The sequence below is a fragment of the Cheilinus undulatus genome, linkage group 19 (assembly GCF_018320785.1).
Source record: "Cheilinus undulatus linkage group 19, ASM1832078v1, whole genome shotgun sequence".
NCBI lineage: Eukaryota > Metazoa > Chordata > Actinopteri > Labriformes > Labridae > Cheilinus > Cheilinus undulatus.
Genome location: NC_054883.1, coordinates 19,976,432 through 20,003,887, shown reverse-complemented (window position 1 = coordinate 20,003,887; position 27,456 = coordinate 19,976,432). Strand labels below are relative to the sequence as shown.

General features: G+C 41.0%; 1 protein-coding gene across 1 annotated transcript in view; it reads right to left on the bottom strand.

Moving 5' to 3' along the window:
* bmp6 (bone morphogenetic protein 6) overlaps positions 1 to 27,456 on the bottom strand; it is a 95,517-nt gene that overhangs the window by 33,794 nt on the left and 34,267 nt on the right. The window contains exon 2 of the mRNA XM_041814098.1: positions 5,980 to 6,172. Within this exon, the coding sequence (XP_041670032.1) occupies positions 5,980 to 6,172 (193 nt within the window). The remainder of the gene's footprint in view (positions 1 to 5,979; positions 6,173 to 27,456) is intronic.

The window sequence follows — 27,456 nt, the reverse complement described above, 5'->3', positions numbered from 1 at the left end:
TGTTTTGCAAAATATGTGACCCTTTCGATACACTTTTGTGAACTCAAGCAATTCTATGGTTTATAAGTTCGTCTATATCTCCACGATTTAAGATCATTCCATCATGCATCTCTAGCTTGAGCTACATTATGTTTTTGACCAAAGCATGGCACTGATGTTTCATTTAGGCCATGGGAGACTGTGTCAAAATGCAGAAAAGGGTCATAATAAGTCACCTTTGAGGAAAATAGCAAAGTCAACAAATAGCAGGGGCGTTTGAGAAAACGAAGAGCTGGCACACATGAAAAAATTGCAAAAACTTGGAGGGAAAAAAGAGGACACTGAGCATTACTAAGGTCTAGTCTATTTGACTTCAGGTATTATACTCTTTTAATTTATTGGTTCAACTGCAGACGGTGTTTCAACAACCAAAAAACTGTCGTGCCTCTTTAGACAACCAAGAGAACCACAGGAGCTGTTGGTTAGTATCAGGGTAACATTATCATCACAGTATGACAGAAAGATGGATGGCTGCACTTAGGAGTAAATCTCTGGAAACACTGAACAGAACTCCGCCGTAGGTTTGGCCATACGCTCTACGTCTCTGAGGGACAGCAAAAAGGAAGGAATTAAACCTCTGGTTTCAGGATACAAGCATGTTATTATCATTTAAACGTCATCAGGCTTCAAACTTAAAGAATGTGTCAAAGAGGAAAAGAGACCTGAGAAAAAGCAGCTAATTAATGAAGAGAGCAGAGAAGTGTAAAGAAAAGACAGCGTGTGAGCGATAAGAGGTCTTGTCCTCCCACCGGCCCATTACACTCGTAATAACACAGCGTCGGGTCAGTCAGACCCTCCTCCAGAGCTGACATCAAAGCCTCACAATCATCCAGGTGTTCAGAGAATGCCCCTGCAGTCATGCATCAGTAGCCCCTCTTTATTGGTCATTAATGAGAGCGTTTGGAGCAGCCTCTGTACCAGCCTTGTTTCCCTCACACCACCCCACTGCTGAGTTCACACGTTAGTCACAGCGTGGGCTGGTGTACCCACGTTTCCGCCTCAAAGTCACAGCCGTCGTTCGGCCGACGAATGTCAGCAGGGGGTCCTTCAGAGAGTTGCCTGCAGGGCCTACTGTACAACTTGTTATTGACTTACTGCTTAAATGAACTAGAATAATAAGGTCAAAGGGGACAGTTGTGTTTTTTGCCACAATAAATCTCCTTTATAAGGCTTGTCAGTGAGTGTTGTTAAAATGTAACACAAGGTGGAGAGTGGAGCTCACAGCTGGCAATGTTATTTTCTACTTCTTTCATCTTCAAACTGCTGAAAAGGCACATTTGTACATTTTTACAGGCAAAATATTAGTGAGAAGGAAAAGATACACGGATGAGGATATCAGAAGTGTGATGATTAAAAATGGCTCAAGAACTACCTCAGAGAGAGATGACGGCTGGTCATATTTAGTGTGAGCTTCAAAAGGTGTCCACAGCGGTCAGACACCTCTCTTCTACATGGATGGTTGAATACATATATTTTTATCGAAAAAGAAGAAAACATGTTTGTGGCTATAAATATACTTGAGTGGCCCACCCAAGTACCATCTATTTGTGGGCTGTTGATTAGCCAAAACGCCCTGAGCATGAACACCCAGTTAGGCCAGCAACACACTAGACAATTTTTAAATCGGAAGTGATTTAAAAAATGTGGGAGACCACAGACATCAGGACAATTTCAAAAAATTTTCATCTCTAACCTTCTGAGTGCACACACTAGACAACTCAGCCAGACCGTCAGATCACTGGAGACCATACAGTGATCCTGCAGCGACCTTGGGTGATCATGTGACTTCATAAAAAAAAACAAACACAGACGTGTGTTGATACCCTCTTACTGTCCCTCCACAACAGGCTGTCCTGGCATGCGTCACAGGTGCAGCAAACTTCATAAAACACGGGAAAGACGGTGGACGAAATCCTGGCTGGAATGAAGCTACAGTTGTGTTTATGGTTGTTAGCAATGAAAGTACGCTCTCATTGGTTGTTGAGGGTATTCTGTCAGAGGCACTACGACCTAGAATCATAAATATCAAATGAGCTTGATATTTGCGATTTGGGGTCTGGGAGGTTACGACAATACTTGGAGCAGTAAAACAGATGTGTTGACACCACACATGAGGATTATTCAGACAAATTAGCGTTAGGGCTCCACTCAGGATACACCCCCATGATTGCTGGGGGAGGCAAATCTTGCCTCAAATCAGGCTCAAAATCCTGTAGTGTGTGGCCAGCCTTACAGGGGAAGTAAGATGGGGCTCTCGCCATCAGCTTTAACGTTCCCACCTCTTCTGCACCGCATGATTCTGTTCCACTCAACGAAGCCCACTACTACTTTGCTCAGCGCTGGCCCGTCAATGTCTCGGCAGCTGCATCAGTCATGTCCCCTTTGTTCCAACTTTTTATTACCTACAGCGATGACTTACTCAAAATCCTTCCATACCATTGATTTTATTTAATCAGGAAACCTCAATGAGATGAAAAATCTGTTTTTCAAGTGTCTTGGCCAAAATTTTCTTACAGTTTGCAGTAGCTCTAAAGTCCCCCAGTGATAGGCTTTGTTTGACATCATCCGTTTTGATCTCATGAATACTCACACCTAATTAGTTAATAATCTACTCAGTGACACAATGTATAATATCACTATTCACTTATCTGGTGGTTACTATCTTTATATGATGGATTACTGCCTATGAAACCAGCCAAAGACCAGCCAATGCTGGCTAATGGAAACTCAGCTAGGTGATGCCCCAATCAGGTCCCTTGCAGTCAATTACCAATTATCTATGAGTGAAGCTGACCAACAGATCATATGATACTAACTGGTTTTTGTTTACATTAATCAGCTGATCATCAGTCATGACACCACCTAAAGAAGCCAGCATAACTAGATAAAAGGAGTGCAGAAGTAGGGCTGAACGATTTGGGAAAATAATCTTATTGCGATTTGATATGCAATTATTTCTCAAATTTCTTATATTAATTATTTTTTTGAACAAACACAGGCAATACATCATTCTATATTATAACAACACAATATTAGATAAAACTAGAGTTGAACAATGTTGAGAAATGTCTAATTGTAATGTTTTTGACTCGTATTGCAAATTTGATAGGAATAGAGTTATAATTTTTATGTCATTCTCATAGTTATTAAGAAAAATGTACAGAAGAGTAGGATTTTTTGACTATTCTAAAAAATTGCCTGTGGATGATTGCATGATCTGTAATGCATAACAACTTAACTGCTATTTGACACAAATTTCAGGTTAAAGGAATATTGCACCTACTGCGATTTGAAAATTGCAGCAGGCCACGTTGCGATTTAATCTAATTTTCAGTTAATTGCCCAGCCCTACACAGAAGTCATCCTGTTCAATTCAGCTGTCCCTCAACCCCAACCACTCTCCCAGTCCCTGCTGCTGAAAAACACCTCCACAGCATGATGCTGCCACCACCATGCTTCACTATTAGAATGGTATTGGGCAGGTGATGAGCAGTCCCTGGTTTCGTGCAGACATGACATTTAGAGTTGAGGCCAAACAGCTCAGTCTTGGTTTCGTCACACCAGAGAATCTTGTTTCTCACAGTCTAGGAGTCCTTCAAGTGCTTTTTTGCAAACTCCAAGCAGGCTTTCATATCTTGCACTGAGGAGAGGCTTCCACCTAGAGTTGAGGGCTGCAGTGATGGTTGTCCTTTGTCCACAAAGGATCTGACCATCAGGTTCTTGGTCACCTCTCTTACTAAGGCCCTTCTCCCTTGATCGCTCAGTTTGCTGGGCGACCTGCCTTTTGGAAGAGTCTTTGTCATGCCAAACTTCTTCCATTTGAGAATTATGGAGGCCAGTGTGCTGAAATGTTTTTGTAGCTTGGTTTTTGCTCTGACATTCGTTGACAGCTGGGAGGCCTTCTATAGGGAGGTGTGTGCCTTTCCAAACTCACATCCAATACCTGACTGGATTCCAATCAAGGTGTAGAAACATCTCAGCAACGATCAAGAGAAATGGGAGGAACCTGAGCTAAATTTACAGGGTTGTTTCAAAGGTCAAGATACTTCTTTTATTTCTCATAAATTTGCAAAAATTCCTAAAATGATAAAAGAAGGCAACATAAATCTTTACATGACTTTTGTGTAGAAATAAAGTAAAAATCACTGGTTAAGGTAACAGTTATCACCACCTTCATTTGTGCACAAATAGAGGAATAACAACCACTGTTTTAGGAAGAGTCTAACAACCTTTACAGTGACCTGTCTGATTTCGTTGCCACATTTTTGGCATTGTAATCTCACACATTCCTCTCCTGCTGTTAGTGAAACCGCCCCTATCAAATGAAAAGTGCAAAGGGTGTCAGGCTAATTAAGCGCTCTATCATTACAGCTTAGAGTCAAAACAGGAGTCAACTTTTTACGGGAAGGAGGGGCACGAGAAAGTTAATAGGCTCCCCGCTGATTGGCCGATTACAAAGGGACACTTCTGCAAAAGGCAGAAAATGAGGGGAAACAATAACCAAAGACTTCACAGCTTTGGCTGAGCCTCAGAAGTTCCTCTTAGCATTAAGAGAAGAGAGATAGGAATTTGAGAGCCAATAGGCTCATTTTAATGGTGATTTTATCAGGAGAAGCACCTTGAATGCACTCCTACGAAGCACAAACGGCGGAGCAGCATGTTCTCCTTCTGGAGGTACACTGTAATTTTCTTTAAGGTAAAAAAGCTGTCCTACAACAACAGAGAAATAGGAGATATATGGGCCCTTTAATCTCCAAATATCTCCAAAAATAAAAGGCTTTACCACCAGGCTGGAGAGCACAAACCACCTATTGTAGGGATAAAGGAATGCAGCAAATAAGTAGCTCTTGATACCTTAAGAAACCTCTGACAGACAGAAAAATATACTCTGCCAACATCTATAGCTAAAGGTCTTATATGTTTTCAATCCACGGACCTCAAAGAGGATAAGCTTTATCGTAGTCTGAGAACATCTGGTGGTGGAGGGCCCACCTTAAGGTGCTTTGTTACTTGATATTCAGCACAATAAAGTGATGAGCATTATTTGATATGTATATACAGATAAACAAAATATACTATGCAACATAAGAGCATCAGACATTCTCTTCATGTGTGAGTTTGTCCTCAGAGGGTGGGCTTTTTTAAACACAAATAACATTCAGAAATCTTTCTGCATGTTGATCTGGCCCTGTAGACGAAATGTAAATGTTTGGCATGTATTAGCTGTGCTCATTTCAGGGGATGGGGGGATTTTGAAGCTGCGCTATTTCTGTAGGACGTGGTTTTGCCAATTTTACAATATAAACAAGGCGAGAGCATGGAGTCGGTGTAACACATAGGTAGAATGATCATGAGATAACAGCACACACCTTCTCAAATCAGAATCCTTACTCCGCTGTTTATGGAAAGAATCAAACCAGCACGCTTGCACTTTTGGTAAAACCTCTCATAACTGATGTACTGATTTTGTTGTAAGCCATTGCGACCTTTGTGCAACAGTTCAGCACTTGCAATCATGCATAGTTTATGTCTGTATCACGGTAAAGCTGGAAGCTGCAATTCATCACGTCTCGTCAAAATGTATCTAAACTTAGTAAGGAAATTTGTGTTTGGTAGATTATTTCTTTGTTGTAACAATTCTTCTTGGCATAAATCCGATACCGTTGTAAAGCCTGTTTTTTTCCCTTTTGAATGGAGCCACATTTGTAAGGAACATGCATTTGTGGGATGAGCAGCAGAGCTGAGTTTGTGGGTTGCACCCATGAAAAATAAGCCAAATCTTCTCTGCCAAACAGCTTATTCTGCTCCTGCTATTGGCTCTGGTACCCCCAGGTGCTGACATCAGGTGCCTGACTGTCATCATCAGAGGCAATCTCAATGGAGAATTATCTGAAGGGACACCAGAGGGTTAAAAAAGTTCATCTGTGTTAATGTGCATACCTGTCGGGGTGCTCTTTGACCACCTGGTAGACTTTAAGTAAGAAGGTGTCGTTGCGAAAGGCTCGGCTCACGCACTCCTTATAGAGGCGAAACTCTGCGGCAGTGATGGCCTCGCCCTCTGGGATCTGGGAGAGGTTGAACTTAAACTCCTTGTGGTGACGTCGATGCGGAGAGAGCTCTCTGTCGTACTCCACTGTGGAAGGAAACACACAAAGAACCACAACTTTAAACCCAAAGAAAAGGAGAGCCACATAGAGACACTGTAAGTCTTATACTAGCATTCATTAGGAGAAATATCACTCAGTAGAGAGCTTCACAACAGGGGCTTTAAAACAGATTAAAAGTTAAATTTACACTCAGGTTTTCATGTAAATTACAATAGTAAGTGATTAGTAAAAATCCTTGTCACAGACACTTTACTGAGGCCTGTCATTGAAGCCCTCTTAGACGCTCACATGTGACTTGTGCTTTAGGTCTAATAGGTTCTGTGGCTTCCAGTTTCCCTAAATAAATCCCTGTTATCATCAGTCCAGAGCTGAAGCCCATGATTTTTCCAGTGGTAGCCAGCTTAGAGACATTCAGTGACCACTTCTGACAGCGTGAAATGACAAAAACCAACAAATGTGCTCCCTCCTATGCTTTTATGTACAATATGGGCCGTAATGATAATGTACTCTCTGGGGACTCGGTTCCTGTCTCAGCTGGAGGATTTTTCTCCCACAGCTAGGAGGCTGCAGTTTGTCCACGGACACACGGAGTGAGAAGATGGAAATGAGTACAGGAGAGCTGGAGTAGCACAATTAGAAGGCTGGTTTCAGAAATACTCTTGCAGATAAAAGTTAACCCTAGAGTATGTGCTCATTACTGGAGAATACATGGAAATAGAAGCACGCCTGCTTCTAAAACACACGGAACAAGCTCTTACTGTTCCTATTCTTCAGTCTGACATTTGTATGCATCAACGTTAGTGGAGTTATCAGAGTTTAAGAGGCTGGAGTGTCGCAGCAATCACATTAAGGTTCAGCTTCACAGAAAACAACACCTGGTCGTGTATTATTGCCTCTGCTTCTGACTGAAGTTTGACCAAATATACAAGCAATTAAAAAAAAAAAGGTCAGACTACAGGTCATAAGCATGATTATTGAGGCCACATCAGGGATGCCTCCCATTATAAAGTCATCTTTAATAAGAGATGTCAGTTAAATTAAAAATATGTAATGCAAAATGAGAGACTGCATAAATATTCACCCCCTTGAAGGTGACTGACCTAATTCAACAGAGGTCCAGCCAGTTGGTGCTAGTAGTCTCACAATTAGTGAAATGTGGATCACCTGAGTGCAGTGAATGTCTCAAGTGATGTAGTATAAAGACACCTGTGTCTGGAAGGTCCAGTCACTGGTTAATCAGTATTCCTGGCTACCATTACACCATGAAGACAAAAGAACACCCCAAGCAGCTCTGAGAAATGGTTATTGAAAAGTATAAGTCAAGGGAATAATGCAAAAAGTCCAGGGCACTGGACATCCCCCAGACTTTAGTTAAATCCGTCATCAAGAAACTGAAGGACTATGGCACACATGTAAATCCGCCTAGATCAGACCGTCCTCTCAAACTGAGTGACTGTACAAGAAGTTTGGTGAGAGAGTTTCAGCAGCTGAGATGAGAGAGACTCTGTTTTCTCTGTCTTTACTAGTCAAAGCTTTATGGGAGAATGGCAAAGAGAAAGCCACTGATGAATAAAACTGGACTAGAGTTTGTCAAAAAGCATGTGGGAGACTCCATGGTCAAGTGGAAGAAAGTTCTTTGGTCCAATGAGACCAAAATGGTGCTCTTTTTTTGACCATCCCCACTGTGAAGCATGATAGTGGCAGCATCATGCTGTGGGGATGCCTCTCGGCAGCCAGCCCTAGAAGCCTTGTATAGCTTGAAAAATACAGAAAAAATAGAAAAATCCTGGAGAACTACCTGTCTGCAAGAGAACTACAGCTTAGGAGAAAATCTATTTATCTAGGAAGACAATTACCAGAATCATACAGCTAAGCTACACAGACATGGTTTAAAGACAACAAGGTGAATGTTCTGAAGTCCAATCCAGTAGAGGAGTTGTGGCTGGACTTGAAAAAGGCTGTTCATGCTGAATCCCCATGCAACCTGACAGAGCTTGAGCAGTTTATTTAAAAAGAATGGAGTAAAATTGCAGATGTGCAGGCCTGACTGAGACCTATCCACATAGACTCAGGGCTGTGATTGCAGCAAAAGATACATTTAAACACTGACTTGGAGGGGTTGAATATTTTTCCAGTCACTTGTTTTACATTATATATATCTATTTAATCAACATTACCTTGTAGAACTCTGTTTTCACTTTGACATTAGAGTTTGTTTGGTCAACAAAGCTAAATTATATTGACCATGATAGATGTATAAATCAATTAAAGGGTGACATATCCAAGGGGAGAAAGACACTGTATACCAGCATTAAACTGGCCGATAGCCAAAGTTTGCTAATAGGGCTGATATCAGCTGATCAGTAAATGTTAAACTAATGTGTACCTATTTGGGGCTTCCTGTATTTTTTGTAGTATATATATATTACAGAGAGAAAGATATATCACTTTTATAAAGTTTATTCAGCCCTCATGATAAGATCTGAGTTTGTAGCCGAGCCAGGCTGGTTTAAACTTTCTGTTAATTTCAGGATGTTGAGATCCACCCAAATGACATATTTTCCCCCCCTAGTCATGACTAAAGAGAAAACTGTTGATGTGAGAATACTAGAGCCAATCAGACTCTCCCAAATGGACAGCTCCACCTCATTACTACAGAGATTCCTGTCATTCCTGCACATTTTAAAGTTGCATTGATGATGAACTTAAGCATCAAACTGAGCTGAAAAGACAGAGAAGGCGTGCCTTTTCAGCTTCATTACATTTCTGAGGAAAATCTGAAATGATTTTCACTTTCCACTCATGCAAAGGGAACCACCTATAGAGGCAGAAATGTTATGAACTGAAGCACCACTGTGACTTTCATCAGATGTGACAGTGACCGTTTCACCATCGCACTCCACCGGCTGCCCACACACACAGATGTTTCAGTGTGATAACAGGTCTGGACTTCACTTCAGGGGTAGATAGATCCGTTAAAGTCGTGTGTGGAGGACTTAAGCCGAGGTCATGGTACTCTAAACGACTTTACAACGCTCCCCTCCAGGCTCAAAGAGCAACAGCTTGAAATTTCATATTCCCATTTTAAGAATCAACAGACTTTTTGGCATAAAAGTTCTTTGATAAACTGCCTGTAGGTGGTGTGAAGGTCAGCAACAGTTTCATATGTATCAAATATTTTAACATCTGCTGCAACGCGCTCTAATAAATGCACTAATATAAGGCACCTGACTGGACAGAGAGGCTGAAACGTATTTGGCAGATTTTACTGGCAATGGAAGCATCGCACTGAACCAAAGTAAATCTTTAACTGATTTTACACTGAGTGGGTTTACTGGAAAGAGTGTTTTCAACCGTATTTTTAAAAACTGTGACATGAATGGAGGAACGGCAAAACCACCTTCCAACAGCGGCTCATGTCCAGAATACTGGACGAAGCCTGAGTGACATCCATGAAGACAGGTGAGCAGATCCAAGGTTTTGATTAGAGGAAATGTAAATAACAAGCAGCATTAAGATTGTGATGAAAAACAGAAACAACTCAATGCAGTGTTCAAATCCTGAGATATTATTTTATATCTATTTCTCTAAGGTAAAGCAAACAAGCTGTTTTAAGGAGATAGAAAAAATGCCCCATGCTGAAGCTCCACATAGTTGTTAATGGCAGCTGCTACTGTCTCAGGCTCTTTTTGCCTTCTAGGCTTCCACTTGACTGAAACCTGAAGGCAGCACTACCTTTACTGGAGAATGTCCTGTGGGAAATACTGAGATAGTTGCAGAAAGAAGGCCAGCAAGAAGCTGAAACACAAAAACTTGAAGGTTTAGGTTTGATTCATAGTCTGATGCTGAAAGCCCTGGACATTGTAGGGCTGTCTGGGACCACACTAGTGGAATGGCAGGCCGGGGTGAAAGTTCCCATTTTTAAAAAGAGACCTCACAGCTAATTTTTTCATCATCATGTCTCATCTGGACTTCTTGTCTTGAAAAACTTGTAAAACATCAACCCCTGTGGTGCACAGTCAAGCTCTAAACATGTAATTTTTTTTTCAGGACAACCTGGGCTTTAAGATTAGATTAATATAATAATGTTATTTGAATTTTAAAAAGTTAGAGGACTCTAAAAGAAGAGACAAAGACAAAAGAAAAAAAAAAGAAATTTGAAACCCGAAGATTTTTACTGATAACACACAGTAAACAATAGTGAATAAGCCTTTTCTTTGCACAGACTTGTTCTTCCATCTCCTGGGGACAAAACAGTGAAAAAATAAACATTTTGTGACTAACGGTTTTCAAAATATCTACATGTATACAAATAAAAGTCCATGCGCTTCTTGCGGTCAGATTCATTTGTATCATTCCTTTAAGCAGTAGAGACACAACATCTTGCTTTTGGTCGACAGTCCATCCCACAGTGCATGGCATATCAACAAATATGGTGCTGCCCACCAAAGAAAGCCAAAGTACATGATTGAAAATGGATTAAAAATTGATAAAAAGACACTTAATATCAGATCTATTGTTGGGATTTAATCATGAAAGACCCCAAAAAGTCACCAAAGTTCTGGACCCACTACAACGATGTCTTTTAGGGCTACGGAGACATCAATGGTAGCAAACAAATGGCAAAATGGTCAGCTTTCGCAGGAAAAAAGAGTGTCTATGACTTATGGTTCAAAAGTTATCAATATTTATATAAACTGTGTCACTTATTGTTGTATACGACAATGCCGTCCTCAGAGACCCTGGAAAGTCAGCCAAATTCCAGGCTCACTAGAAAATGACTGTAAGAGCTACAAATGCATGGAGGACATAATTAGAAAGGCACCATGTGGAGTTTTCAAAGGAAAAAAGAAGTTAGTGCCTACGGACACATGAGCTCTAAGAGTTAAATATCAGGGTACCACTATTCAGCATCTCTGAGAAATACGGATTCCGCCCTGGTTGTGGGACAGTGGACCAGCTCTTTACTTTCACAAGGCTCTTTGGGGGAGCATGGGAGATTGCTCATCCAGTCAACAAGTGTCTTGTGGACTTGGAGAAGGCTTACAAATGTGCCCGTTGGGGGGTCATGAGGGTGGTACTTCAGGAATATGGGGTCCAGGGGCAGCTGCAGCGAGCCATCAGGTCCCTGCATAACCAAAGTGAGGGTTGTATTCGCATCCTTGGTACAAAGTCGGACACATTCCTGGTGCTTGTTTTCCTCCCTCAGGGCTGCCCCTTGTTTCTGATTCTGTTTGGGACTTTAAGGGACAGGATCTTGAGGTGCAGTCAGGGAGGAGGGTTTTCAGTTGGGTGATCTCAGATTATCATCTCTGCTTTTTGCAGATGAAGTGGTTCTGTTGGCTTCAGCATGCACTTGGGTGGTTTGTAGCTCAGTGTGATGTGGTCAGGATGAGGGTCAGCACCTCCAGGTCCGAGGCCATGGTTCTCTGCCAGAAAAGTTGGTGGATTGCTTCCTCCAGATGGGGAGTGAGTCTTCGCCCCAAGTGAAGGAGTTTGAATATCCTGGGGTCTTGTTCACGAGTGAGGGTAGAATGGACCATGAGACTGACAGGCAGATTGGTGCCGTATCTGCACTATTGCAGATGTTGTACTGGACCGCTGTGGTCTGAAGAGGGAGCTGAGCCAGAGGGGAAAGCTCTCAATTTACTGGTCGATCCTCATTCCAACCCTTACCTATGGTCATGAACTCTGAGGGTGGATGGATGGATGGATGGATGGATGGGCGGATGGGCGGATGGATGGCAGTCTTTTTCTACAAGTGTGTTACTTCAGTGAGGCAGAAAGGTTGATTTTAGCCTGGTCCCATAATTCAACTGTTAATATTTTTTATAGTTTTTATGCTGAAACAAACAGACAAGAGAGGTAAAGCTGACTCTAACTATGGATGGAATGCTTATCTCTAGGTTAAAATGATTCAGGTTATTTCCTATGCCTCACATTACAGTCTTAGAGAATTTCTTCTACATTTTTTTTCTTCACTCATAAATTGTCAACACACCTGGACTCACTAAACAACTCACCAGTCTGCTCTAGTTCAAATCAATCACATTACTCATTGTGGAGAGGGGAATTGCTTCAAACAACTTCCAGACAAACAATTAAACCTTTGAAATATGAAGTGACTCACTGCCTCATATCTCATATTATCAAATCTTTTATCATTTCAGTTCTCTGTGTTTGTGGCCTTGGAGCCACGAGGTTAGCAGCTAAGTAGCATTCCAGCTGCTCCTCCACTTTCTCCTCGACCGGACTCCTCTGAGGTTTAGCACTGAAATCAAAGGAAAGCCTTCACACGACGTGTACGGGGAGCCTAAACTCTGTGCTAATCTACCATGACGTGAGCTGTGAGACTGAAGCACAGGAGGGAAAAGGGACTTGGATGATTCAGAGAGGAATTCATTGTAAAGATGGGAGACATGGATATATTAGTGTTTCTGGAACAAACAGTTCTCCACAGAAACTGAAAGAAGAATTATCAGATGTTTGTGATAAAGTCTTTTAATGGATTTATGATGATTATTTTCTTACCACATCCTTATCACTGATCAGCGAGTCATAACTAACAAAGAAGTGCGAAAACAACAGAGATAAGTAATAAAACAGAATATTTTCTCTTAAATTCTCTCTGAGCACAAACACAGGCAGGCAGGCTTAACAAACTCAACCACAGGGAATTTCTCAGATGATTCACCTAAACACTGCGGGGGATTTCATCTGATCCAAGAAAGACAAAGAAACGAAAAACAGAAAGTAGTTTACATGGACTTCACTGTTCTGGTTTGGACCAGGGTTTTTAAATATACCGTTTCATGTTTGGGTGTGTAAACATCATACACTGACTTTAGAAACCAGGATACCCAGAAAAGATTTTTCTGTTCTAAACATGCTCTGGAAATGTTAACATGATTTTTCTCATAAACAGGAAGTTTTCTGGAAGGAACAGTTCAGACCAAAGACTTCCCATGACACAGTTCAAACTTACAACAGGGTGCTCTGCAACGTACTGAAGGTATATCACCTCAGACTGCTGCAGCTGGAGGAGATAGTGTTGAGTTTTCACAACAATGACTCTCACAGTCCTGAGCTTTTTATTTGAAGCCATTCCCCACTTATTCGGGATAAGCAGGACCAGACATGTTTAAAAACTCCTTGTCTTTGAACAGAATTTAGATTTTACCCCAATTTAAGTCCACAAATGTCCACAGATGGACCACAAGAACTTGTTAAGCCCAAGCATGGACAAAATTTCTGCTATAAGTTCCTCCCTTCTGAGACATTTTCCTTTCAAGAATCCATATAAATTCCCTAAAATTTCAAAGAAATTACCAATAATTTCTGTGAAAATTCTTAACCATATATATTTTTAAGAATCCAATAAAAAGTACCCCAACATTTCCTCAATTATTTGGCAAATGTTTCCGTGATTTTTTTTTCATAAAGCCTAAACATTCCAATAAAAAACTCCCCCTTCATCTCAGCTCAGTGAGACGTTGATACAATGTCGGAGTTACCAGCTTTCAGTGGAAAAGAGGAGCAAAATCACTCCACGAGAGCTTTGCCACCGTTAGTATTCGATTCAGCGGACGTGCACATTCATGAGGAGGTATGTGAGAAGAGGGGCAGAGCTACAGAGCCCAAACACGGAGAAGAACAGGAAGGGAGGGGGAGTAGAGTTGATTCTACAAGGTTCTCATTGAAAGTTACAACTTAAGTTTTAAACTGATACTGAGATAAAGGAAAGATTTTCTCTCTCTCCCTCTTTGTTACTGACAAATTGATTGTGGCGATAATTTCGGTTAGCCTAGTTTCTCTGTGGTTGACTACAGGCCTAAACACTAGGCTGTATTCCTGTATAAGGGTGACTCATCACTGATTCCCTTTGATAAAGATGCTGATTGCATGTTTCTTGTCATCACCATCCTAGCGTGGCAGGGCAATTTTGCAACTATTTTTTGTATTTTTTAACACAAAAAAGGTTTTTTCCCCTGTGCATTCTTATAGACAGACAAGTAGCCCACTTATGTTGGGAATTTTCCTGTCTTCACTGTGTAACACCATTCGTGTTTTAATCACCTTTCTGTGACTCCATTTCCTGTAGATTGCTGTCAAAATACTCCTGTGACTTGGTCATCAAACTTAGGTGCTTTGTAGGGCACCAGAGTATACACTGACTCATGCTGTCATTAGTGAGTACTTCTTTAGAAATTACATAAAGTAGGCATGAAACATAATCAGGAGTCATCCCAGAAAATCCAACCTTAGTCATGGTTGTACTTTGTGTATTTTTGCTGCTCACTCTAGTAGTAACTCCCGCCATATTAACTAAAAATCTCTCCATTAGGTGCTACTTATTTCTTGAAGTTAGCAAAGTAAACTTAAAACAAAAAGTAAGGAAATTTGTGTTTGGTACATTATTTCTTTGTTGTAACAATGTTTCTTGGTAATAAATCTTATACCGTTGGAAAGCCTGTTTATTACTCTTTTAAATGATGCCACATTTGTAAGGATCATGCATTTGTGGGATGAGCAGCAGAGCTGAGTATGTGGGTTGCACCCATGAAAAATGTGCCAAACCTTCTCTGCCAATGGTAAACAGCTTATTTTGCTGTTGCTATTGACTCTTGTTTTGAGCTTCTGGTACCCCCAGGTGCTGCCAATCAGGTCCCTGATTGGCAGCACCTGTGAGCATGGGCCCTGCTACAGTGGTCAGTAGATGTCTTCTTCAAGAATCGGCATGCCACGTTTAACTGATCTGGATAAGGCCCATCGATTGGGCAACTTCAAGCTGGTGTTCCGCAAAAAAGTTGCGGCATTGTTTGGAGTGAACCCTAGTACCATCTCCAAACTGAAGGCCAAGTTCCATATAACGGGGAATGTCAGAGACAGGCCATGAAGTGGGCGTCCCAAGAAGACAACACCCCAAAAATACTTTTTTCTCACACTATCAGCAAGAACTCTATCCTCCAAGATGACAACACTTGCCCCTACAACTTTATGTACAGCCCTTTGAAAGCACTTTTTACTTAAAAAATGTATTATTGTCATTATAATTATTATTAGTATCTATGAATTAACATTTAAAATACTACCATTTACTTTTATTTTTGGTAGAGATAAATTAGTACAAGTATGGTGTTTAAATGAAGAAATATTAAACAAACTAGTTTTTAAACTTATTTGTGGTTTGTAAAGTAGTGTCTTAATTCACTGAACTATAATATTTATAAACTGCAAACGAGCCCAGAAGACAAACACATCAGGTAATAAATACCGTATGCTGTAGAGGAAATGATCAGGTGTGCTGTTACCCTGAGGTAGCTGAAGTTGCTGACTGATGTCCAGTGGTTTCTTGTCAGTGTTATAAATGTAGCTCTGGCCAGCTGCTCCACTTTAGTTGCCTTTTTAGCTGTCAGACAGTTCAGGGATTCTTGTGGCTATAGTTCTCATAGGTGTTCTGTGGTACGGGTCATCTGAGGCGACCCGGATGATGTCTTGAAGCCCCTTATTGTCAGGAAAGTCAATGGTCTGCAGTTTCTGGCAACCCAATAGCGATCACTGTTAGCTTAGATGTTGTTGTTTGGGGACAAAACCAGGTCTGCTGGACTGCGCCAGTGTAGCTTGGCATTGTGGCTTGATCCTGTGTTGTTGTTAGCGTCTTTGCTAACATTAGCAACAGTAGCTATCATAGGTTGATCCTGTGTTGTTGTTAGCGTCTTTGCTAACATTAGCAACAGTAGCTATCATAGGTTGATCCTGTGTTGTTGTTAGCGTCTTTGCTAACATTAGCAAAGATGCGTTTTGCCCGTTGGTGGTACTTTAGACTCGTTGTGCTTTGGAGTAAAGACAGTTCATCACTGCAGTATGTAAACACAACTTTCGTTTCATCCAGACTTCCATTAGACAGCTTTATAAATCAAAATTTGCTGTGAAGCAGACCAGGGTCTGTCTCCTCACTCATCACTGCTGGCTGCATTTGACCTGCCTTTAACCTTTTCACCCCAGGGACTCAAACATCCACACAGGAGGACTACTACTACTAATTTCCAGATTAATCACGAGCGTTAACACGTTGATATTAACAGGCCTAGCTTTAACTGCTAGTCTTCCTCAGAAAATCCCCATGCTGTGACATGTATAATCAGCTGATCTTATGCTGGTTTAACCACGCACCCTGCTGCCTGGCAGCTTCCAGAGGACAGGATCCCAGGAGTGGGACAACATGTACGCCTCCGCGTCCCAGATCATAGTACTATGGGCCTGTTTCCGAATTTCAGTAGCCTCCCCAATGCATTGGTAGTACTCCCTGCTCTCTAATGACCTTGGTTTTTTCCAAGTCCATGATGTGGTTTTCCCTTTTGGAGGACTGATTTTAATTTTTCCTGTTTGGCTCTGTCTTGATTGACAGAACAACCAAACCTGCATAAGATCATCTGAGACGACTCGCAGCAACATCAAAACTCTTCTGAGGAAGACTGCTCGAAGTCACTAGTCGAAACATGTCCAACTATAAGCGCTACTTATCGGTCATAAGAACACATGAAACAGATGCTATTGTGTGAAGATACTTTGCTAAATCAAAGGGAGAGAGAGACTGACAGTGAATAATAGTTCTGAGAACCGGGATGGATTGAAACATAAAAACAAATGGAAGAAAGAACTTTGTACAAATAATTTGAGATTTAGGGAAATGAGGACAGATAGAGAGGGAAATGGGTTAAAGCAGAGAGAAAAGTTTTGGGGAAAAATAATTTGTTTGCCAATAAAGATATTACATCCATTAAAATAACAGAGTAGAGCAAAATGAATGTGGGAGGACTGGATCAGATGACGATCCAGACGAAGAGAGATAAAGTCAGTTGTCACTGAGAGGAGGAAAGAGGGCCTGAGGGATGAAAACGGGGGAGAGAGGGATTCCAGGATGTGCCGGGACAGACGGAGTTGGTGACAGGAAGAGAGTGAGGTAGACAATGTGCAGATGCACTTGGCCCCTTTGATAGCAGCCATTCTCTCGTTTCCACCTGCGCAACATCTGCTGCTGCTGTCCTGTCCCTGCTGCTGTAGGTATTATAAAATCCCACACAGATAGTTGACCCAAAAATCCTTTCTTTGCTCATTCATTCATTCATTCAGAGTCTTTACAATCAGAGACAGCAAACCATCACTGGTTAGCAAAATAGCTCTACTTCACCATAGTATGAAACAAAGACATGACGGTGTTTTTTTAAACTCCTCTTTTTAAAGTAACAGACATGGTCACCCTGACTGAGCTCCAGAGATCCTGTGTGAAGACAGGACAAAGTTCCTGAAGGACAACATCACTGCAGCCATCCACTGATCTGGGCTTTATGGCAGAGTGGCTTGACGGAGGTCTCTCCTCTGTGCAAAACACGTGAAAGTAAACTTGGATTTTGCAAAAAAAAAAAAAAAAAAAAATCCCCAAAGACAACGCAGCTCTTAATGAGCTGAAAAACACTGGAAGTAGAACGTGAGTATGAAAGCTTTGCTTTTTTGAAAGGACAAAGGGAAAAGGTGTTGAAAGAAAGACAATTGAGGGAGTGTTTCAGTTGAAGGCTGTCTGTGCAGGGGAGGCCAGGGGCTGAGCAGACAAACAGGAGAAAAGAGAAAAACGAGTCTGAAAACCACAATGGGAATCATGATGCAATCACCAAATTGTTAGCCATGACGGAAAAGTACCAGAAAAAGATGAGAGACGGATGGAACCTAAAAGTAGAAGAAGGAAGACAGACAAACAGGGAAAAAATATGTTGAGAAGAGGAGAATAGACGTGTTTCCAAATGTAAAGCAGAAAAAGACTGTAATGGCTACGAGGCGACTTGTCTGTGGTCAGCGGTCAGCGCTTGTGCTCCCTCTCCTTAACCCGTCCAGCAAATCCTTCACAAAGACAGCAGGCCAACAGCAGCCTGCATCAAATCCCTGCTGCTTTCTCTCACACGTCCCAAAACCACAGAGCAAAACAACCAACAACCAGCGACCTCTGCCAAAATGCTATTTTGCCCTTCAACAACATTCAATCGGTAAAATTAACTAAAGGGACAGTTAGGGATGCTTCTCTGAAAGGTTTTTATGTAAGCTGTCAGATATCTGTCCATTTGAAAGGAAAACTACTGAAAGCTTTCAGCCTTTATGATAGAAGAGTGATTAAAGAATAACTGATACTTCAGACCACTTTATATTTATGTGTGTTTAGTAGTGCTGTTGAACAGTTTGGGTCCAAATCACATTTCAGTAAAAGTATTTAAAGTCTATTTTTTGTGTCAGAATTATACAGAACAACTGCCCTCTACAGACTGAAACCCTGCCACTGCAACTGAATTTTTCTATTCATAGCTTTTAGTCATGTTACCAGTGCTGAGGCCAGGAGGGTAAAGTGTTTGGCAGCCACCATTGACCACTACACAGAGCTGCAGCACCAGGCATTTTATTCTCCATCTTTCCCAACAACCCATCTCTGCAACACCTTAAATTGAAGAAAAACAGAGATACTAAATTGTATGTTTTTGTCACTTTTGACCCTTTTTCAAATTAAATTAAATCAGAAACCTAAATCAGAAAACTTCCCAGTGGAACTAAACTTTGGTGATGTTTATATACCAGTATATCTACAGCAGAGGAGAATTCTTCCTCTTATACAGCTGCCTTCCTTAGGGGTGCCAAGCTTACCTATGAGATCCAAAAAATCGAAGGTACACACACAAGAGGGTTTGCACTGGCATCCCTTTCAGCGTGGACTCAACAGCTGAACACAGCTGTCTGCTCTACGAGGAGTGGGTGAATAAGAGAGAAAAACAAGCTAATATTCACTTAAATTAAGGACATTTGGACTCAACAGAGATCTATACTGTTTCTTGGACTGCTGACACTGATATATGGCCACAAATTAAGTTTCATGACATTTATGTAAAACCTAATTTCAAGTATGCGAATCAGCCTAGTTCATCACTTATGGATGTGAAATTGAATTGATACTGAAAAATGTTGTAATTACAAAGCTTTAGATCAGTTCCCCCTCCATATTTCAGTGATTCATTTACTTATTTGTGCAACAAGATGGCCCTGTGGTTGTTAAATCTGTCTTACATAATCTTGTATGATTTCAGCACTTGTTAAACCTTTATTATATTTCTTTTGAGACAAATTCACATGGTATAACCTCAACTTTAATATTATGTGGTATAAACTGTTTAAAAGGCCTTAAGGAAAATAACTTCGGTACTTAACCAAACAGAAATCAGGTTTATTTATAAAAGTTATTTTGATCTGTGATAAAAACCAGTCAGTTGAATATTATTTGGTCCTTATTCTATAAAACCAGCTGTATTAATCAGACAGTGTTGGGCTGTACAGCTATAAAACATAACTCATTGTCCATAGATGCCTTGTCATCTAGATATTACCCAACCATATGGCTGATCTGCTGAAATTTAAAGTTTTCTTTTAATTTAAGAGGAAGAAGGATTGAGTGGGGTTTAGCTTATACTCATCACTAACCGAAAGATTGTGGTGCTGTAATAGCCCAGCTTCATCTTGTGTCTTTATCATACCATTGCAGCTCCAAACATTTCTATAAACATATGTCATTAGCTGGAGGACTGACCACAGTTTACATCATTAAGATGTAGATATTAAAAAGACAGCACTTTTTGTCTGAAATAAAGCTGTTTCCTGCTTACTCCCTACTCATTCCTATCAGCAGTTAGCGCACTCTGCCACTCAGAAGCATATCCCATCATTTCACAGTCGGGTAGATCGTTCTTACCTTTGATGGGTGTGACATTATGACTCATTAAAAATCTGTAAAAGCAGCATAGACTGAATACTGTTTTGGCTTATGGTAATGACAACGGAGAGGGGCATGTTTTATTCTTCCCCCTGTCTCGGCCCTGTCCAGCATGTTCTAAAGGCATTTTTCAGCTAAATCTGGGGTTTATTTACTCTTTAACTTCCCCCTTGTGGTGTCCAGGATTTTGCAATAAAATGCCAAACATGATTTTTTAAGAACTAAATCCCACATTAAAACTGAAAGCATCCAAATGATAAATGGTTTCACCGCTGTTTTACCAGCGTTCCAAATGTAACGTCTCCTGCTCTGTGGAGCCCTGTGACCTGGATTAAAGTCTTAAGGCAGCTCTTATTAGCTCTGTCAGAGAGACTTTACCAAGCACCAGTTTGATGACAGACAGAGATCTGCTTCAGATGGCCTTTTTTTCCTCCTCCTACAGCTGTAGTTATGTTAAACACACAAATGTAAATCCTTCCACCACCGCAGACAGCAGCTCGCTGGGCCGGTTCTATGCCGTCTTACACCACAGGACTTTCAGACAAGACTATTAAACTATTTCTGTACAGCAGCCACTGTAGCCTCGAGTGACTTTTACAAGACAGCAGTACGTTAAATTTCACTTTATTTCCCAACATTCCCCTGAGCTGGGTCCTTTGAAGGAATTATTCGTGGGCTGTACTTAGACAGAGGGAGATTTTGGGACTGACATCCTGTCCAAGAATATGAGGAGAAATCTGATTTGGGACCTTGTAAGAGTGGGAAAAAATCAATTTACTTAAGCCGTGGGAGAGATGGTGGGTGATATATCCAACCACATGTTGGATATAGCAACATTTCTATCTTGCTCAGATCTTACATTGTGAAGCACAGGTAGATTATACCTGCCAAACAAGTGAGGATTAGTTATATTAGACGAGGCTAGCAGCTAGCCAGCTAGTAAGCAGTACTGAACTACAAGTGATGTAGAATATGCATACAAGCAGGCAACGAATAACGTCTGTTTTCAGTATTTGGAAAAGGCTGGTGCATCTACAGCTGGACGGGCGATGCAAGGTGGAGCAGGCCCTACAAGAGCGAGGCAAGCAGGAACTAGATCGTGAAGCAGGGGGAAAAGCGACCAAGGCTGCAGGGTGACATAACCTCTTGGCCAGGTCACCCTTGTAAAAGATATCGCAATCTCAGTGAGTTTTTATTTGGTAAAATAAATGTTTTTTAAAAAGAGCCGAGCAAAGTCTGGATGTAAGCGTCAAGCCAAAGCAGCGACCAGGGTCCCCATCGACTGACAGATGAAAAAGAAGATGGCACATCTACAAGCTCAAATAATGACAGACTTGTATGTATTCTGTATGCATAAATTCACTTTGAAAAAAATAATGCAATTTACCCTTCTTGCATAGATTTGTAAATAGGCTGTGCTCTTCCAGCAGTGCATGGATGGAAATCCAAGTCTCGTTTTTGTTTTATCCATGTCAGCTCCAACTTCATCGTACAACTTTGTTATTAATACACCAGTTTTTCTGAGTGCAATACATAAACTTCTTGCTTTTTTTACATTTTTGTTCTGAAATTTGCTTTATACTTGAATTTCACTTACTGAGTACTGAGTTTAGTCTTTAAGATCACTGCCTGTTTAAGAAGAAACACCTTTGTTCCCAGAGGTATATAAAGTGTTTATTAGACGATGATTGCTGATGGGTTCTGAGACTGGAAAAATACACAAATTGGAAATTTAAAAACACCACCTCAACATCCGCTCTTTTATTTTCTTAAAAACAGACTGATTTGTGCATTGGATGAAAATTATACCTTGCAGAATCATCAGATACTTTTGGGATATCTTCAGTCTTTCTTTCTCCAGGCAGCATCACACAACCATGCGGTTTACTGCCTCTAGATCTTAATCCAAGGAAGCATTTGGTTTTAACATATAGTTTGATATACATTCAAGAACATCCTCATGTTCTGGCCAACAGTCCTCATAGCATCCAGGCTTCAGTCTATCATTAAGAAATAGGATGACTGCAGCTGGAGCCAGTAACCTTCTTGAACTAGCATGGGAACAAGAAGTCGGTGTGGCTGAAAACAAGCAGAGCTTTCCTCTGCAGTACAGCAAAGATTCCACTATCTCCTCAATAAGCCAGCTTTGTGGGAGATTTATGTTTGGAGTAAGCCAAAACTGGATCCCGAAGACCCTCGTAAAAATCTGTGCTTTCTAATTAAATCTATAATTTACTATTTCCTCTGACCCAGCATGCTGACAGAGAGCCTTTGTGAGGGAAACAAAAAATGAAAGTGATTGAGAGGAGGGGGGCATTCAGAAGAAGTCATTTACACTCCTCAATTATCTTAATTTTGCACACCAAGAACCTGTCAACATTGTTAAAGAGTTTGCGGATGGCTAAACCAATAGAATGTTCTGGATGTCTGAGGCATGAGAAGAATCCATCTGTGTTTATGCGATTACAGCCCATAATCTGTCTGGTTTTACTCTCAGCCCTAATGGTTTCTGAGGATGGATCACAAATGTCCAAGCTTGCCATTCATTGATTATTTCATCAAAGTCCGGTCTAATTACAGGTTTTGGTTGGCAGATTGACTTTCACAGGAGAGTTTCAGGTCAGTATAAAAATACATAGTCCCGCCCATAACACTACAGGAAATCCTATGTCAACAGTGGATTATTGTACCTTTTTGGGGTTGATTTATTACCCATCCCAGCATGAGTCCATGATATTATTCCTTATGCCATGGGTGAGGAAGTTAAAAGGTTCATATTTGCTTAAAGGATGTGTGGTTTTATGTGAAATTATTTGGCTAATTTTCCTCAAAAGTTATCTTTTCATCATCAATTATGCCGTTGTAGCCCTGTGTAGCCGGGTGACCCTTTGCTCTCGTTGCAGGATGAGACGTAATGTTGACATAGTGATTTACAATCAGGGGTCTGTGCATTTTGTATTATTCTGAAAGTGCCAGATACACTACTCTTTTGACCTCCTGTTTGGAGCTTTCTGATCAATTGGCACGGTCTGGCAGCGGGCAGCACTGAAAATAGACCGGCAGTGTATCCCTAAGGAAGCACAACAGAGTGGTGATTCAGGGACACCCCAGTGCTGGACTGTAGTGGAACTGCTCTAATTGACTAGAGAGGCAGATATTTGATCTGCAGTTTGATTTGCCGGCGGAGCGCGGTGAAGCCACTGTATGTGGAAATTGCAGGTGTGAAACATCAGGATCCTCCACATGGAAGTTCTGAAAGTAACACAGTTCTGGACGAAGTTTCTACAGCATCAAGCCTGTCCAGAAAAATAAACAGACGTGAACTTTGCTTTGCTTTGTTTTGGTGCTAACCTTAGCAACTAGTGTGCATAAACGGGGTTTTAAACAATGTATTGAGCCACAGCTCAAGCTCATTAAAGTTTAACTGGTGCCACTTATCTAAGCTTCGATACAGCCATTATGACATTACTCTTCCGTTTCTAATATTGGTTTCATGAGCAACTATAAATAGGTTGACCCCGAATCAAGACATTCTGCAAATCTATAATCAAAAGACTGTCTCCGTCATATGCTAGTTGTCTGAAAAATCATCAGGATTTGAGACAAGCTTTGACTTTTGAGGGGTTGTATTGCTAGAAACCCCCATATGTTTAGATACATGTAGGACAATGCAGATTAAATAATATGAGTTCAGAAGCAATTAATCCATAGTAGTATGAACCTGAATATGAAGATGCAACAAGCTTTATGCTATAAAGGAGGAGGCTGGGATGGAGGAGGTGAAGCTTCACCACTAGCAGCAGTGTGGTGCATCAGCTTTGATGCAAGGAGGGAAGCATCACTACTGACCACACATAGGCTGAAAGAAAAGAAATACACAAACATGATTCAATGGTTATGCACTGATGACACATGTTGGAGTGAGTAAGTGCTTCCAGAGCTGGAGGGGTTTGGAAGTGAGGTACGAAAGGGGACCTCAGCAGTACTCAGGAAGTGAACTTGAACCTCTTCGGCTACAACACCTATTTCTAGACTTGGTCTTTGAACCGGCAACCCTTTGGTTCCCAACCCAAGTCTTTTTAGGCCGAGCTGATGCCGCCACCATCATCACTAATTTATTCAAATAGTAAGCACGAGTCTTTGTAACCAGACTCTGAAGCATTGAAGTCTTTCATGTGTGGGTGCTGTGTGGAGAGATAAAACTGAGAAAATGTGGATTTTTCTAAACTAGGTCACTAGCTCAGCTAACACAAACACAAGCACAAAATCCCAGCAGTGGTGTGAGCAGCCTGAGGTGTTGTCGCCATACTTCACTGCCACCACAACTTGTTTCCGCCTTCTGCTGTGAGTTTTGGCTCTTTGTAGTCAGGCAGCTGGCGGGGCAGCCCCTGTGGTCAAGGTACGGACGGAGGGGCTCGGGGTCTGCTGGGAGTCGTCATTAACTTTGAGCCAGGGTTGGAGGATCATCCTGCGCTCTGATCTTCTCCCCTGACCCAGCTTCAAAGCCGACACACGGAGCGCCACAGGAGCAGCTAAGGGCCATTGGCAAGAGTGAGCAGGGTTTATGTTCGATGTATGTAGGCACAAAAACACGAGCACACACCTCTAGACTCTCAGAAGAGGGCTAACACGCTCATGCAGGGTAATAACACGCATTCAGGCAGTCACAAATGCAAAGGAACAGATGTAGGAGTCAAAGGATAGAAAACACTGTTGCATAACTGGACCCACACACATAGAGAGGAGGGGATGGAGGGGCTTAGACTAACTGTCCTACACTCTCTATGATCCTCACACAGTGCTAGAGGTCAGTGTCGGGAGAGTTTAGGGCTGGGAAGGAGAATCAGTGCGTGTCAGCGAGTCAGAGAGAGCAGCCCTAAAGAAGGCAATCCACCTTCATTAACAAACAGAACAGAAACAGACAACTGTACTAGAAAACTCTACAATAAAACGATTTAAGTACCTCAGTGATGATGTTTAGTTGTCAGAAAGACAGCTGAGAATAGTCAAGAAAGGTTTTTGATGCTAAACAAGGCAGGCAGATGTAGATGTGGTAGGATTTCAAGCTTTAAAGTAGGCCTGAGTTTAAAAACCGAGCCTCTAAATAAGATTCTCATTGTCTAATTAAAATATAGATTCACATAACCCAGAGATCAGGCCTACAGTACAGGCCTCTTCCTGTTCCTAGTAACCCCTTTAACATTTCTTTTGACCGATCATTATATTTTGGATTAAAACAAACTGAATGACCCAATCGAAGCCAATCAGAAATAACTGCATCCAATCAAATTGAATTGGGACCTTGTGAATCTGAATCAAATTGATCAGTGGTGATACCAATTGTAAAATAATTTGCACATTTACCTGTAATTTACACATACGCTGGCCGCAGCTCCATGGTTTTGCTCTGACCAAAGGTGAGCAGGGGTTCTCAACCCTTTCAGCCTGGGACCCCAAAAATAAAGGCAGAAGAGACTGGGGACCCCCCACATTAACTGCAGCAATGCACAGCCAAGAAAGTCAAGTGCAGACTTAATTTTTTAAAGATTTTTGAAACATTACCTATTAACACATTACTGTGTTTTTGTATTACATTTAATTCATTTCATGCATATAATTCTATTAAAAATCAGTAAAATATACAATTTGAAATCATTTTGAAATATTATTTATTTTCATGTTTTCTGGCAATCCCCTCTCAGTGTCTCTCGACCCCCAGAGGGGGTTTAGAACCACTGGTCTGTAGTGCAGCACAGCCCTGATCAGCTTAAGACAAGAGGGCAGAGATCACAGGGGAAATGCGCATTCATGCAGAAATAGTTTGCCATTAATTTTGACATGATTCCATGATTTTATTGCTTCCCATATGGGTGACTGCAGTATCAAGTTAAACAGTGAATTTTTGCTACAACAAAATTGTGGTTTCATGTAAAATTCTGTGGCTTTTACCTCAAAAGTGAACTTTTTCCTTGTCAATGGTGCTGCAGGATGAGACGTAATGTTGATATAGTGATGATTTGTGGACAGCAGTATGTGCATTGTGTTGGATTTTGATGCTGACCGAATACTTTGCACATTTTTCAATCTGTGCTGCAATGGATCGATCTGCGCAATGTGGATTAACGTGGCTTGGCAGTGGCCTGCATCAAAAATGAACTTGCAATGAATTAGAGTGAAGTGCTGCTTCAGGGACATGCTGGAGTTGGACCAGAGTGCGGGTGATTGACTAGATAGGGAGTGATTTGCTCAGCAGTAATATTATCCACACACAGCCGTGACACAGCTGTTGTATGTGGACATTGGAGGTTATGGATGTGTAATGTAGACATCAGATATGGTTTTCTGTGAAAACAATGATTATATCCAAAGCCAGCACATTCATACTTATAGAGTTAACTGCTCAAAACTGCCCCAAAATACATTCATCAGAGATGCAGGAAAAAATTCACACCAGAATCTCTAAAATATACACACATTATGGATTTGTTAACTGCAACATGTTTCAAAAAAGTTAGGACAGGGACAAGAAAAGACTTGAAAAGTTACAGAATAATCAAAAATCCCATAGAACACTCTACATGTAGGTAGTTATGTGGTAACAGGTGCTCTTGAAAGGCTCAGTTGTTCACATTCGACAATGGGCAAATAGTTCAACAGTTCATGAACATCGTTCCACAATGTGCAACTGCAAAGATTTTAGAGATTCTACCATGTGCAGTCTAAAATATCATCAAAGAAAAACAACACAATGCTCGTAACCTGGATATTAAACTATGGGTCCAGTCAGCTGAGTCCTCCATGTTAAAGAGGAAAAGGAGCACCGTGACTGTTATCAGTGCAAAGGTCAAAAGCCTGCATCTGTGATGGTGTGCAGGTGTTTTAGTGCCCATGGCCTGGATGACTTGCACATCTGTGAAGGTACCATCAATACTGAGAGATACAAACAAGTTATGGAGCGGCATATGGGCCAATACGGATGCCGTCTTTTTCAGGGACATCCCTTCTTGTTTCTCACGACTTTGAAACATCTTAAGATGTAAAACAAGGAAGAAATGAAAAGAATTCGACTTTCAATATTTGGTTGTTGTTAGAAGAAAAATTGATGTAACGCAGTCATTAACAAGCTCCTATCCCAGCTTTTTTTGTAACATGTTGCAGGCATCAAAATCATATTTTTTGTGTATTTCCACAAACAATAGAGTTTATCAGTTTTAACGTTTAATATGTCTCATATTCAATTGAATGTAGGCAGAAAAAGATGTGCAAATTATTGTTTTGTTTATGTCACATTCTACACAATGTCCCAGCTTTTTTTGGAATTCCAGTTTTTACACATGTGTTGGTGGATGATCACACAGAGAAGCTAAAAAAGAGTTTACACCCCAGTAAGAGTAAGATTTTAAGTGTTTAGAGCTTTTGTAAATGCATACATCTCTTAAATTCTCTTTACAATTATTTTATTTATTCCGTTCTAAGCAAGGACAGAAAAGTTTTCACAAACTAGAAAAA